At 40.8% G+C, this 15,270-nt stretch overlaps 1 protein-coding gene across 1 annotated transcript in view; it reads right to left on the bottom strand.

The window, feature by feature from the left end:
• Positions 1 to 15,270, bottom strand: part of CCDC148 (coiled-coil domain containing 148) — a 57,186-nt gene that overhangs the window by 25,207 nt on the left and 16,709 nt on the right. Inside the window, exons 2-9 of the mRNA XM_048953602.1 lie at positions 10,915 to 10,989; positions 7,396 to 7,514; positions 6,457 to 6,560; positions 5,645 to 5,727; positions 5,319 to 5,482; positions 4,957 to 5,052; positions 4,687 to 4,868; positions 1,247 to 1,385 (exon numbers count right to left, since the gene is read on the bottom strand). Of these exons, the coding sequence (XP_048809559.1) occupies positions 1,247 to 1,385; positions 4,687 to 4,868; positions 4,957 to 5,052; positions 5,319 to 5,482; positions 5,645 to 5,727; positions 6,457 to 6,560; positions 7,396 to 7,514; positions 10,915 to 10,945 (918 nt within the window). The 5' untranslated portion in view covers positions 10,946 to 10,989. The remainder of the gene's footprint in view (positions 1 to 1,246; positions 1,386 to 4,686; positions 4,869 to 4,956; positions 5,053 to 5,318; positions 5,483 to 5,644; positions 5,728 to 6,456; positions 6,561 to 7,395; positions 7,515 to 10,914; positions 10,990 to 15,270) is intronic.

Raw genomic sequence — 15,270 nt, 5'->3', positions numbered from 1 at the left:
GGCTTGCAGCTGGTTGGAGATTAAATGTATCCCTCCCTCTGGAGCTCCTCTCTGCACAGCTGTTTATATGGTCACCTCATCAGAGGTTCACACAGCCATCACTGCTGCCTCAAACTCCGGTGAGCCTTGCTGGCAAGCAGCTAAACTACACTAAGAAACTCCTGTACAAGAAAGGAGATGAGCAGGTTGCTCATCTAAAAGCAGGTCACTCTGATGACCTGCTGCTGAATCAAGCACCCACTGCTTGTCCAGTGACCCACTCTTCTTCAGAGAGAAGGAAGAAGAGAAGGTTCTAAGTTTAGTTAGTTATGCTAATGTAATAAACGTTCTAAGAATAGATTCTTAGTACTGTTCTAACGTTTCTGTACCTGTCATGACAATATAAACACTGCATTCAATGCGGAATTACAATTTTTAAATTTTAAATGCCCCCCCAAAGAATTAGAGAGGCCCATTAATAATGTCTATGGTGAAAAACACACAAACACTGTACAAAGCACATCATTATTTAGCCCAGTTATCACATGCAAAAATTCCAAAGTCCACAAGAACTTTGCCGTCAGTGAGAGCATGCCATAAATCTGTATCACTTCATTGTCACTGCTTTGTAGCAGGCACTCCTCAAATACAAGAAAGTAGATGGTCTAAAAATAAATGCAGAGGTAAAAAAAGACTCCAGCTTTCCCTACGACATCCTGAAGTATTCTGGCCTTGAACTGGGTTTCTCCATTACCCGCTATGTGCTTATTCACTGTGGAGTGTAAAAGGAATCAGCAATCAATTTGAAGCACATTATGAATATAAAAATAGCCTCTCCCTGAGAGCAGGAGATATCTTTTCGCTCTTCCTGCTGTATATGTGCCACAAGCCAATTAAAATAACTATTCCTAGACGGTGTGACAGTGGTATACATCCTCATAAAAAATAAAAATAACAAGAGAAGCTGAATAGTGTGACATAGCTATAAAATGGTACAGCAAAGCAATGCTAGCAAACTAATTTTGTGAACTTGGCAGCAAGGGCTTGTGGAACTATAAAATCCCCACAGTGCATATTTTGAAGCCGCAACCAAGAAGTGAACGGCTTTCAAGTTCGTGGATTTTAAAGACAGGGACATCTCATCTTCACCGTGCAGAATAAAACCAATAATTAAGAACTTACGAAAGAAAAACCTTTGCTAGGCATTTTTAATACAAACGCTACCGGAAGCTTGCTGTAGGAATGCACACATTTGAGCTCTACTAACCAGTTCGTGCCTAGACTTGTGAGGAAGACATCTGTGCAGCATATCAAGGTACAGAGTCCTTCTCTGCTGGAGATCACTCGGATACTGATTGATGACAGTCTGAAAAACCCACCGATCCTCTTCCTTCCAGTCAGTGTTCCTGCAGAAATCCAGAACAACTGGTAACTGTGCCCAGCCAGGCCTGTCCTGCTGCCCAGTGCCTCAGCTACTGCCCGCGGGATGCATCACACACCTCAGCCTGAGCTGCTAAGGACAAGGGCCTGAGCAGATACGTCCCTCAGCAATTTTACCTGAGATAGACCTGTGTTTCTCTTATTCTCCACTCTTTTTTTTTTTAACTTCTCATAAACTGTGTGAAATACCTGACAAACTATTTCCAAGACGCAGGTGTTTAATTTTAGATCCAGCACCATGAAAAGAAATGGAGGTGGTTTCAAAATGGGAGGGAGAGAAGATCCAGCTCCTGTAAAAAGTTTATTTTCAATGACTGACAGCTACTGTGCAAGCTGGAGACAGCATTAAACAGGAAATAACTTCAGTATAGCAGACATTGTCTAGCAATTAAAGTGCTTCCTTATAGGCTACTCCTTAATTTTTCATGAAAGACAATGAATGCAGATTGCTGAGCGTATGGTGCTTTCATTTTCTAGGAATAAAGAAGAAATAGTGCCCAACAGAGTATAAGGGATTAAGGAACCCACCAAAAAGGGAATGGCTGCAGTCCTGTAACTGCAAGGCTGGGCTGCAGGTCTCCAAGCCAAGAGCTCCTGAGCTGCCACAGAGAAGGCAATGAAAGCTGTGCTATTCCTGCAGCCTCTATGAAAGCTGCCTTGCAACTGATCCTCAGAAACGAGTGCTATAAACATCACCCCCCTCTTCTTTTCTCTAGAGAGTGCTTTCAATGAAATCAGTTCAATTATTAATTTTAGAATCTGTGTCATAATTTGGTATTTTGAGGTATAGGCATTTGAAGAATAACCTTAATGAACAAATTAATTATCCTTTGCTATGACTTAAACCTCTTCAACTGCAACTGACTGCATTTCTTAAGATAACACAGCATTCGTTCCAAACATGCAGGTTGATGAACATCTAGAGGTCTTTTGCCTACAGTAAAGCACATCCCGACCAGCAGACACTGCACTGCCCACCTGAGAGCAGGGGCCGGCACAGACCCTGCCTCAGAAGGCCAGCCTGGTGCCCCCCATCTGCAGGGCACAAGGGTATGTGAGGTCTTGCACCCACATTTGCCTCAGCCCTCTCACCTCCCTAAGGATCCCTCTGACTGTCCGCTGCTGTGATGGCAGCTAATGATGGGTGCTGTGCTGCTCAGGAGCACGACAGAGAAACTGGGAGTTGTGGAAGATGGCCCAGGGAGCTAACAGCTGGAGCCACATGTGGGTTATTGGAAGCAGGGAAACACAGAAGTCTGGGTTTGTCAGCTGTGGAGAGATTTGGTCAGCTGTATACAGACAAATAGCTAAAGGAAACATGATCAGTTTGGTGTATTTGCAACCATTACATGCACAGAGAATTAGAAAAATATCTAGCTTCAATAAATGCAAGATATTTTCTTAATTAAACTTCTGCAAAATTACATAAAACAAGACCTCATCTAAATGAAATTTGACATCCCTCTTTACGTCACTGTTTAAGGTAGTGTGCTTCTTCAGCACCAGGATATGGGCAAACATTTACAAAGCTGATGGCACAACCCAATTTTTAAACATCCTTCTTGCTTTTCTTCTGTGTAATTCTGCTACCAGAAAACATTTCAATCTTGTTTCTGTTCCAGAACTGAAACATGGAGATTGTCTGACAGTCAGCAAGCCTGGGGCAGCTGCTTCCTTTGAAACAAATTTACCCAGGGTTAATCCCTGGCCTTATGCTTTTAAAGAACACAAAGGGACTTGGAAGGGAAGCTGACCTATAATCCCCACACATCCTTTGCAATAGCTGGGACAACATAAACTTGACGCACTGATGTGTTGTGGAATCTGCAGATAGGCTGCAACAAGGATTCTATATTCTATGATATGATCAGTGCCACCAAATGAGATGTTAACTCCCCTGGCCATCAATTATGTCACTGCTGATTGTTCCACCAGAAACATCCCGTTAATGGGCCTTAAAAAAGGGACCACGTTTACTCACCATAGTCCTAATATCCCTTTCATTAAAAGGATGTTGCTGAGGATATGGTGCTGAATATGTAATACAAAACCCATCTTTCAGCTATTTAAATAATTGAGATATCCTTGGAAGTTGTGGCAAAAATATAGTTGTGCTTAGAGAATCATCAGCTATAACGCATCAGTTCCAAGTCCACGATTTATGGGACAATTTAGAAGTTGGATTTTTCCCAAAAACAAAATCTGTGTTTCAGCAGAAATAAAGGAAGTGAATTTGACTGATCAAACATCATCATCCTATATTATGCTTGAAAAAAAATCTTCAGTTTCTAAAAGCAATAAACACTGAAACTGCTATAAATTTGCCACCTGCTGCTTTATAAATGCTATAAAAATGGGAAAGATCAGGACAATTTTTAATAAGTATCATGTTATAACACCTAGGACTGTATAGTGATAATAAACTGGTTTCAGATAACAGTAGGAGAAGGCCCTACAAAATATCCAGGCAGTTTATATAAAAGATATGTAGATAACATCAGTTCCTAGGGGATGCAACATCTTACACCTGTTTGAGCATTTGCACACTAATTTATCAGCAGTGGCAGGATATTTAAGCACTACATTGCAAGAGCGTGTAGGAAAAGGGGGAGTTTAGATCACGTTTGTGATTGTTTTACCAATAAAACAGGGCTTTTTCTGCTCTCTCCAGTTTATTTTTCCCAGGCTCCAAATAATTCCTCTGGCCTTCCCACTCTCCACCTTCTTGAAACCTGACATCATTTTAATCTGGGTGATATCAGTAAAGAACAAAAAGAAGCCAAGGCTGGTACAACAGATGCAACTCAACACTCTCCTGGACTCAAGTTAGCTGGAGCAGGAAAGCTGATCTTTGCTCCCATTAGCATATTATATTTCTCAGTTACATATTACATTTCTAGTTACGTTACATTTCCAGATCATTATGAATATTTGTGTTCTTTCTATTAACTTTCTCATTTACAGAAAAACCTCTCCTTCTTTAAACTATTCTTTATCTATATATATTCTTAATTTATTTATGATGATAATTAGTGCAGTGATCCAAAATTCTTTAAAAGACAAGACCTATTTATCAGCTTTATAGACAAAAGCATTTCAGCTCTGTGCAAACAGCTGCTGACGTTAGCCCCAGAGAGCTGGGCAGCGAGTCAACTGTTCTCTGCACCGAATAAAATAGTAAAGGAAACTGCAGAACCTGTAAATTGCAAAATACATTGAAGTCTATGTTGTCCTCTGCAAAAGAAATCCAGAAGCAGATATCATTACCTATATATGACGTCTAGGTGTTGATCAATCTCTTGCAGCTTAGACCAGTATTCATTTGCAAGCTTACAGTATTCATTGATAACAAAGCTCCTCAAGTCTGGATAAGGGAACTTCAAAGACAGGAGATCTGAAGGAACTTCATGGAAAAGTCCATTTTTCTCTTCAAAACCATGCACTATGGCCTGGGATGAAAAGATGCTACTCAGCACACTACTCTGCATTATATTTTTTCTCCAACATCATTAACTACATTTATAAGGAAAAGCTTACTTCTATTTTGTAGTCTTGAAGCTCTCTTTCCAAAGCCAGACTTTCAAAGTCAAGCAATTCCAAAACTGTTTTCCATTGTTTCTTCACAGATTCGATCTATTTCATGAAATACGTTACTGTTATTTTTTTATATTGTTGGAATATGAAATTTCTGAGTTAGAAACAAAAACTTGATTTCCAGTTTAACTCTGCTATGCACTTACAGGTTTCAGTGAAACAGATTTGCACTGTGGCAAGTGCAGAACTTACTGAATACTTACTAAATAGTCTGAAAGTCAGCTTTAGCCTCAAAACATTGCACACAAAATAAATGCTAAGCAGCCCACAATCAGGAATCGGACAAGTAATGATAAAATGCCAACCTGCTGTAACTTCTCAGCTAGACTGAATTTGTTTTTCAGAGATGAGTCTTCCGTGATGTAATGCTGCATTTCAGACAGCCAGAACTTCAGATTCTCTCTTAGTTGCCAGATAGGAGCCACAGCATCAGTTTGGTAAGCCTCCCGCTCCTGGGACAATTTATGCTCTATGTGCAAATGAAACATAAAGCTTTCTAAAACACAAAGTATTATGCAGCACTGTGCTTCCTAAACCAATAACTGTCATGAACGGTATTTAAAAACTCAACAAGCAATGAAGATAATTTTGACTGTAATAAATAATCAATAAATGAATTGAAAATTCTTACCCAAGTCCCATATATCCAAAAAAAAGTCGTACTTATGACTTCCTTCATCAAGAAGAGCCTGTATTTCTGCTTCTGCTTTTTCCCTGCAAAATGGGAATGAGTTTGACAGAAGACTTGATTGATTTCTTAGTTCTTAAGTTTGCAAGAATGATAAACCTCAGACATTTCATTCATTAAATAAAAAGGATTCTCCATGTGTGAAGGTACTAAGGGCAGGAGTTTGATGGGAGAGAGGTATGGAAGCCACCCTTCCTTCAGCAAAACGTGCTGTAAGAGATCTGCTATATAGCATGCAAGCTGGTGGACATAAGGCAGCAAAGTTGTGGTTTGGGCAGCAAATTCTTTCTGAGAAAAGAACTGCATCAGGATACCAGAAGTATTCTTCCTGAGAATTCCGGGATAGTAGACATCGTTCAAAAGGCACGAAAACAGCTTCTGCAGCCTGTTGCCTCTTGTCCTGCCACTGCCCGGCACTGAAGAAAGCCCAGCACCACCCATTTGATTCTCACACTTCACGTATTCACAAGCACTGATCAGAGGCCCTCTCACTCTTCTCTTCTCCAGGTTGAAAAGCCCCAGGTCTCTCCGTTTACTTTTGCAGTGACCTGTGTGCATGCAGAACATCCACCTCGCTCTGCCCATTTTTAATCTGTTCTCTTTGCACCGGCAGACCCCTTTCAATGGCAGTCACAAACTCTTTTGCCTGCACAAAGATCTGTCTTCTCCTCCTAATGTCCCTTTCATCCCATGTGCCCCACAAGAATCTCTGCCATCTGATGTATTTATTTAACAATGAATTCCTCAGCTCCTACCTGTTCTCACTGAGTCTCTTATACTCTTGCCACCACACTCGGCAGTGCTGTTTCTGCAGCGTTTGCTCTTTGCTAACTTTTGAAATTTGCTCCATTTTTTTGATCTGCAAGGCAATTAAGAGTGTCAGTATGTTTGGTACGTGAATATCAAATTTCTTCATATTGAAACTGAATTACAGAACAGAAAACGTAACAGATCTTTACAAAGCTGTTTTCTAAAGAACGAGGGGTAATTAATTTCCATGAAAATTTTAATTCCACTTCAAGTTGCAATTAAAATGAAAAATGAAAGAAGTGTAATCTGTTTTCTTCTTCTTTGCCTTCATATTCCTATTTCCCAGAGGATAAAGGGGGTGGGTGAGTAAGAGAAAGAAAGAGCAACAAACTTTCTTACAGGTGGGAAGAGTGTAATGTAAGAATGTAATGTAAGAATGAAAGCACATCTCTGAAGAAAAATTACTTTAAAAATTGGTTGCTGAAAAAGGGTGCTTTTCTAAATCTGTCCAATTAGAGATGCTCTGAATTTATCTGCAGATTTCACAAAGGCATTGCTTCAACTTCATGGAGAACAGGAAGGAGTGCTTTCAGAGAGATGGAGTTACTTCTTAAAAATCCATCATGGGACAGTGGAGGAAGTAGCAGCCAGACATTCTGGCTAATCAACAGAGAAGAAAGAAGGAATGGAACGCCCAGAAGACATTCGCTCCTCTCCTGCTACTTCTCTTCTTGCTTCCCACCACAGCTCCCTCTGTACCACCCAACCCCAGCACTCCCCAGCCAGCTGCTTCAAAAACCCCCCTGTCTGCAGAGGATGCCCTGATTCACCCAACCCCCTACCCTCCTCTTTGCTGTCAGATCCCATGCAGACAGTGAAAATAAATATGATCACTGCATTAAAAACATGATAACACAAAAACATTAACATTAAAAAATACATACCTTTAATTGAATTTTTCTGGATGCCATTTTTTCTGCTGCAGTGAGTTCACATAGACGTTTGTAGTCAATGGGTTTGTACTTCTGACTGCAAAGCATTCTCATAGGATTCACCAGATTTTCTAGTTATCACATAAAACATTTACAACCATGTCAAATTCTCAAGAAATATTTTAAGTATGAGCCAAAAAATGAAAGCATTATTCATAGAAATTAGAGACAGCACAATAAAAACATTAGAAGTTTTCATAAGAGAGATTTGTAGGTGCTGAATAGGAATCTGATATAAACAAGCTAGATAAGATAGAAGCAGTAAGAAAAATTAACCATTTGTCTTTTCATAAATAGTAAAAGCAGTTCTTTTTTTCTATGTGAACTAAAAGAATAATTCACTTCAAATAGAGTTTACTGGAATTTCAGTAACTTCTAACACAGAAATATTTAAGCTTCAATACAGGCATAATTATTACACCAACTGGAATACCACCTCAACATGTATTGTCTTGTATGAATTGATTAATAGGATTTTTTTTAAAAGAAAAGCTCTATAAATCAATACTTGAATGTAAACTGGGTCAGTCTCAGACACTCTTCTCATCAAATCTCCAGCCACAAGAACAGCAAAACTTTCCTACAGAACTTCCTTAAAAAAAGCAAGGAAAGCATTCCGCTTAGCTCCTGTCACACTGGTGTGGTTCCGAATGCCCACCTTCTACCCATATCCCTACCCGATTTGTCTATCCCCATCACTATTTGAAAGGTTGTCTCAGTACTGAAAGTCTGTTGTCCAAAAACCCAGAGGAGGCAGCTGAGCTGAAAAAGCATTTGATAAAGCTTAATCAAGCTGGGCTTTCACCACACAGTGAAGCTAACTCACGCTTCTCCCTTCAATAGATCTCACAGAGGGAAAATTTCTTCCATTTTATCCTTCCTGTAATCTTTGTATGAACAACTCTTTTCCCCTGGTTTTTAGTCCTGTAGGAAGCATTGTTCATCTACTGTCTTTTGTTCCCCTGGATCCAGATTTGAAATCCTCTTCCCTAAGTTAACAAGATTCTACATGAACACTTTTTCCCTGCTTTTGAGATTGGTTACAACTTTGTCCATCAGAGATTGTGTAGACTAGGTATTAGGAAGAAATTCTTTACTGTGAGGGTGACACAGAACAGGCTGCCCAGTGAGGCTGTGGATGTTAACCCCCCTGGAAGCACTCAAGGCCAGGCTGGATGGGGCTGTGAGCAGCCTGGGCTGCAGGGAGGTGTTCATGCCTGCAGCAGGAGTTGGAACGAGGTGATCTCAAATGTCCCTTCTGACCCAAAGCTTCTGACCCAAATTATTTGTGATTCTGTGTACCATCATTATGCATTCAAAGAAGGAAAATTTTAGCAGACGAAGCCTTTGAACAAGTACACATTCAGTTCTTCCTCTTAAGCCTGTTAATTCTTCACTACTGCTCCTGAACCTTTAAATCACTGCCAGTCTGCAGTCATTTCAAGTAGCAGCATTGGTGTCCACACTCAGAAGCAGCAGGACACAGCAAGAGCCTCAGAGCATTTCCATAACGTAGCTAATTAAGGCTCCCTGCAGGCATTTCACCTGGGAGATAAGCCAGGTTTGCAATTTCATCCTGTCATACTCATCCGAAATGAATCAGTAACTGCTGCTGTTATCAATAACTGATACTAACTACTCTCAGAAGTCGTTAAATACAGCATAAATGGCATAAATCTCGTGATCTCAGAAATACACAGTTCTGCCTTCCAGCATCCTGAACCTCACTTAATTCCAGGGTAGCCTACTATGGTGCAAGTAAGTGTCAGAACAAAGCTGGGACAGCCACCTTCCAGAGGAAATTACAACCCGCCTCTCTCCCTGCAGTGCCTGTTACAGCTGCTGCTGTTCTCATGCCACTGCTGACCTTCACCTGCTGACAGTGTCACCTTCTGATCAGGAATCTGAAGTTATTCTGAAATCATTTCACTAGCATGAAGCTCTCACACCAGTTGTTCCAAATTGCTGTACAGATATCCAGGGTGAGGAACCCACCTGGGTGTCATGGTCAAAACTGCAATAGCCTGACCAGTATTCCTTGGCCTATAATGGCACTGTCACTCTCCTTAAGCCACTCGATGAAATTACAGCTTGGTGTCCCTGTTTAACAGCTGCCATTTACCATCAGCTTTTGAAACCCTGCTTTCTGTATGCCAGCTTTATTCCACAGTGAGGTGTATCAAGGATAAGGGTGTGATCAAAAAAACAAACACATCTTTTTTGTTCTCTTTCTTTCTCATGATATTAAATGAGTGAAAAGGGTAGACAGCAAAAAGAATGGAAGAATAGGAAGAAAAATGTAAAAGGACATACTGATGTGAGGGAAGCAACAGAGCTCAGTGCAGAAAGTGAGGAAAGGAGAAGGAGTCACCCCACTGGATGAACAGAAAAGAAACTGGAATGTTATTAAAAAAAAAAAGAAAAAGAAAAAAGCCCTGTTTTTTTTTAGTCTGACCACAGAGAAGTGCATCAGAGAAACACATAAAGGTTACACTTGGTGGTGCTCCTTCACATCTGCAAGAATCAGAAGGGATGGAAGACAGGGTCAATTCCCAAATCTCTCACCCCATGTCATTCACTTTTGCCTTTGCTTTTGATATGCTCTTTGCTTTGCCTTGTACATCTGAACCTTATGAATCTCCACTCATAATCTTTATCAGCTTCTTTTACTGAGGACCTTCCTCTTCGAGGATATTTCTGAAGGCAATTAAATCTATTCATGTACAATTAACTCCAAAACGAGGTTGCTAGCATATCAGATGAAAACTTTACATTTAATATGTTCGTGTTGGATGTGCCTTCCGTCTCACAAATATAAAGATTCCTTTATGTACCTAATATGTACATATACATCCAAAAATATATACATACATATCCACATTAGTGAAAAATACTAAGCTAACATTTTTTCATGATTCTCTGTAATAAATACTGGCTAAACCTGAGATACAATTTTAATAGCGAACAAAAATACTTCAACATTGGCCCAGGTAATGTAAGGCTCAGCACTCAGACCTTCAGTAATTTCATGTGTAAGCTGGGAATTTTCACAGAATCAGAGAATGAGGTTTTCCTTCCCCCCCCCCCTTTTTTTTTTTTGGGGGGGGGGGGGTATGTTTAATAGTGAAACTTGCCATTAAATATCACTATAAACTTTTTTTTCCCATTCATCAGCAAGCACGCCATGGCTCAAAGCTGTATTTGTAGAGCACTGCAGAAGGACCCCATATAAAATCCTAAGGCAAGTCCTGAAAGCTATCTCACAACCCTCCTCCAAGCCTCTCCGAAGGATTCGCATTTGCTACATGCCCTACAGAAAATCTGACAGAATGACCCCACAGCTCTTTGTGGAAACATATTTTGCATTAGACATTAAAATACTGGAGCAGCTTCCATAAGTTACAGTTAAATCACATATTGCATAAACTGTTCTATTTTTACAATTGAATTTATACTCGACAGTGTACATACCAACATCACCAATCCTCTGAGCTGCAGACATTGTTCTGTGGCCTGCTTCACTTCTTTCTACGTGTTGTTTAGCATCTGTTGAGAAACAAACATGTCTTGAGAACACCAGCACTGAGGGTGCTAAAAATACACATACAATAAACACACATTGATTTCAAAGAGGAGAGCACATATCAGAGTGAATGTGTAATTAGAAATTACACAAGTTCATCTTCCATTTTAAGAAAGATTTCACTTTTTTTGCTATCGTTCAAAAAATCTCTCATGTTATTTAGGGAGCAGCTGAGAAATGGAAACCAAACTGTGATTCATTTGATGGATCTGTGACACTGTTACCAAGTAGATCACTCATCCTTTATGCTTTTTGAAATGTATCTGTCCTACTGGTCCAAATGGAAGATTGCTTTTTGAGCTGCTCTTTGATTTTTAGAAATGAAGCCTGAAAGGCCTCTCTGATTTTGTACTTACATACTATAGTTTATATCTAGATCTCTTTGTACTCCTTCAAGAGCCTCTGCATTAACACCTGCCAATCCAACCCAGCTGTTTCAGTATTACTGGCTTAATTCTTAATAAGCAGTGAGGACAGACAATGTACATCAAGGGTCTACAGCACGCTGGGATCAGCCTCGCATTTACACTGCAGTCACAGAATCACCAAAGTTGGAAAAGGCTTCCAAGGCCATCTAGTCCAACCGTAAATAATAACATCTACGATGCAGTTAAGAAACAAACCAACTTTGATGTCCTAAAAGCGTGTTTCCACTTCAGTTAGGCACTATCACAGGTTTTGCATGTGAAGCAAACATGCATGCAAAGCTAGAGCTGGGGTGTTTCAGCAGATCTGGATGAACGGCTGAACCGCAGCAGAAGGGAAAGGCTGCATGCAGCCAGTCTGCCCCAAACCCTCCCCCTCACTCCCAGCTTCACCTCACCGTTGCTTCCTAGACACAAATTCCACCTAATGTGGTGCAGCTTTGGCACGTGCTGCTCCTGCAGCAAGTAGCAACACAGTAAATAGCAGACCAGCAAAGTCTGTTCATCTGTATTTTGTGGAGTTATTTTTCTGCTGTTCTAGCAAGTTGAACCAGCTTATCCACACAAATTCTGAGGATGGCCCAGCGCATAAAGAGAAAGGCAGAGAAGAGCAGCAGAAGCAATTGAAAGGGAATGACTCTGACAGAGAGCTATTAATTTCAGTCTACCCAAACTCTGCGACTGCAACCAAGGATACTTAGTATTGTGTGTTCCTGTGAGCTATATTTCTTCCTGACAACATTCTGCATTGCAGAATCATCAAAAACAGCTTAAGTGTAAAAACCTGACCGAGATGGACAAGTTTCATTGAACGAAGTACCATTATCACTGCAAAAAAAAAAAAAAAGCAAATGCAGTTGAAACTGAGCCACAACTGCACACAGTCATTCCTGTGTCTCCAAGCCACTGTTTGATATTCATACTGTATTTTAGTTAATGATGAAAGTTAGAAAGCAAAGAAAAATCACGGCTATCAGGTGCTGTACAAAGAATATTGGATGATGGCAGCAAGTAGATAATAGCAAACGCTCACTGATGGCATGATATTTCCCAGTGCTTCTCAGTGCATATTCTTCTATGTTATTTAAGTGAAAGAAACCCTGCCTTGCACTGAACCAAAATCAACAAGTCTAAACATCATCTACCTTTACTCAAGAGCAACCACATTAACAAGAAAGGGACCTTTCCAAATTTGTTCAGGAAGAAATTGGCAGGACCGGTGGGTCAGGAGCTGCTCTGAAGGCCAACATCTGATCACAGGGGCTGAAATTGAAGGAGAAAATATGATAATACATTTGGGAGTTTGTTCTTATTATAAAACATTAATGTTTATTTTACAGTCTAGTAGTCACTCGCAAACAAATTCACAGTGCTATCCCAAAGTCTGCACACTGCTCAAGGGAAAAAGAAAGAAAAGAATTAGCATATTCATTTTGTTGATCCCATTTTCTCTCCTTAAAGCAATTGCTTGGGTTTAACCTGTAACCATGTAACAAGGCCAAATTCATCCAGCCAAAGGAGTAATTCTGCCCAGAAGAAGCTGCTTTGTTTGGCCTATTTGTGATGGTAATGTTTTTTGGGCGTAACAACCTGTTTCTGCATAATTCTCCGTCTGCACATATACTTCAGTTGGAATTGATTTTTTTTTTAATCAAATCCATTCTATATGTAAATTCTCTACTTAGAGACTTGCAGAACAGTACAAAATGAGAGTTACACCCTTACTTAGTATGTCAAGACACACAAAGTTGAAATGTCTCTTCTTTCCCCTCTAAAACAAAATACATTTTTCTGCTGCTTCTTAAAAAGGTCAGCTATGCACAGAATAGCCTTTACTTCTTGGAAGAATCAGCAGAAATACAATTGGGACAAGAAATACTTAATCACCAGCTATCACAACCCCAGCCTCATTCAGGGAGATGCTCAGCAGTTATTACCATCACATACAGACATTGCTCCTGACATGACAGCATGGTAAAGCTGCCTCAGGCCTCTTCCAGTAGCACCAGACACATGCTGCATCGGTTGAGGCCAAGAAAAGAAGGGCAAGAGCCAACCAAATGATTCTGTGTGGCTGTGACCACTGTCGGCGGAGCCACCCAAGCTCTGCCCAGCAGCACGCTGGGCAATTTCTCTTCAGGGATTTGCATGCTGTGGTTAATATTTACACAGTAGTTTTCGTCTCCCTTGCCAGAGATAACAGCAAGGATGCCATGTTCAGAGATTCTGCAAGCAGAAATACATTTATCTCCATTGGACGTGGCACAGAATGCACGTGCCTTGTGGAACAATTCTGACTTCTCAGACTTGTACCAGCCCAGCATAATGCATCCACAAAGGCATGGGTTAGTTCTAACTGCAGTGAGACACCAAAGTTCCTTACAAAGTTCTAGTCAAACTGAGAGATCTGTAACAAAGCAGGATGGCTTTTCTTTGCTCTCGCTATTCTTGGCACCCCGATTCCCCATGCTGATGTTAGAGGGAATCAGAACCTCCAAGGGTTCTCCAGCTGGGCTGTTTTCACAGGGTTCTGAGAAGCGCTGAGCACCCAGCAGAGCTGCACAGCCGTACCTGTGTGTGCAGCAGCGACCCAGCACAGGCAGGGCACGCCAGCACTGCGCACAGCACATGGAGCAGTGCCAGCTGCCCGAGGGAATCCCTGCCGAGTGAATGAGCTGCGCAGCTTCAGAGAGCAGAAAGATCACTTCCATTTTTGTGCTTACAAGCATAAGCCATGGACAGTGATAAGTAGCAGAAATATTGTCTACTTCCTCTTGCATTTCCACTCCAGTTCACAAAAGGCAGTGCAAGAACTCAAGGGGTATTAATTGCATTTCAGTACACGTGACAGTGTCCTTAAGCACTCTCCTCCCTTCGCTCTTGAGGAGACCATAAGAATTTTTTCAGTTCATAACCTTAAAAAAGTAGTTCCCACTTTGATCCTGCTTCACTAAATTCTATGACCTGTTAGCACTTCTAGCTGCGGAGTCTGCATGTAAAGGGGAACAGGGCTGGGTATATTCTCATCGTAATGATAATCTCACCAAGACTGAATTTACTGTGCACCTAGAAATGACAAATATATTTAATAACTGTGGGTTAATTCTTGGAGCACTCACTCAAGGCCTACCCTGCAGCCTTGTCTAACTTGCAGGTGAAATCTATAGCAACTACTACAGCTTATTATCCAAAATTTGTGTTTCATGGTGAAAATGACTAATTTTAAAGTTTTGCAGCTGCTTGAGCAGAGATTGTGAGCTAGATCTAGCAAGTAAACTATTCCTGATATCTCATCTGCCTCCTTTTTTTCATATACTTGTTTTTGAACCTAAAGAAATTTCAGACTGAAAGCCTCAGTTTCAGTAAGACTGCAGCGCTTCAGAAATCTGTTCATCTGTACAGCAGAGTAACTTCAATTCACACACTTCTTCTGTAAAGAAAAGCTATTTGGTACGTAGTACAGCTTGGAACAAGGGTAACTTCACTGTGCAGCAAGCTGTCCTGCTTGTAGAGTCATTGTATATTTTCTCTGGAATAGGTCTGTTTCTGTGGCCTTTTTCAGCAGCTTATTAATGCCTGTTAAACACAGCTGGGATCAAGCACACTATCCAGAAACTTGGTCAGTCCTTTCAGTCTGTACATCTGAAGGGATAACGTCCTCTGGCTGCTGTCAGGCAGTGCCTACCACTCAAACATCCTAAACCAAGGTGAGATGTCGTGTCACTTGAGCATTCAATCCAGAACACTTTACCCAATCCTTCACACTCAAAAAACCGAAGAGAACAGAAATCCACCTGTGTTGCCTTTCTTGGCTCTGCC

The sequence above is a fragment of the Lagopus muta genome, chromosome 8 (assembly GCF_023343835.1).
Source record: "Lagopus muta isolate bLagMut1 chromosome 8, bLagMut1 primary, whole genome shotgun sequence".
NCBI lineage: Eukaryota > Metazoa > Chordata > Aves > Galliformes > Phasianidae > Lagopus > Lagopus muta.
The sequence above is the reverse complement of the archived record's forward strand: the minus strand, read 5'-3'. Positions and strand labels throughout refer to the sequence as shown.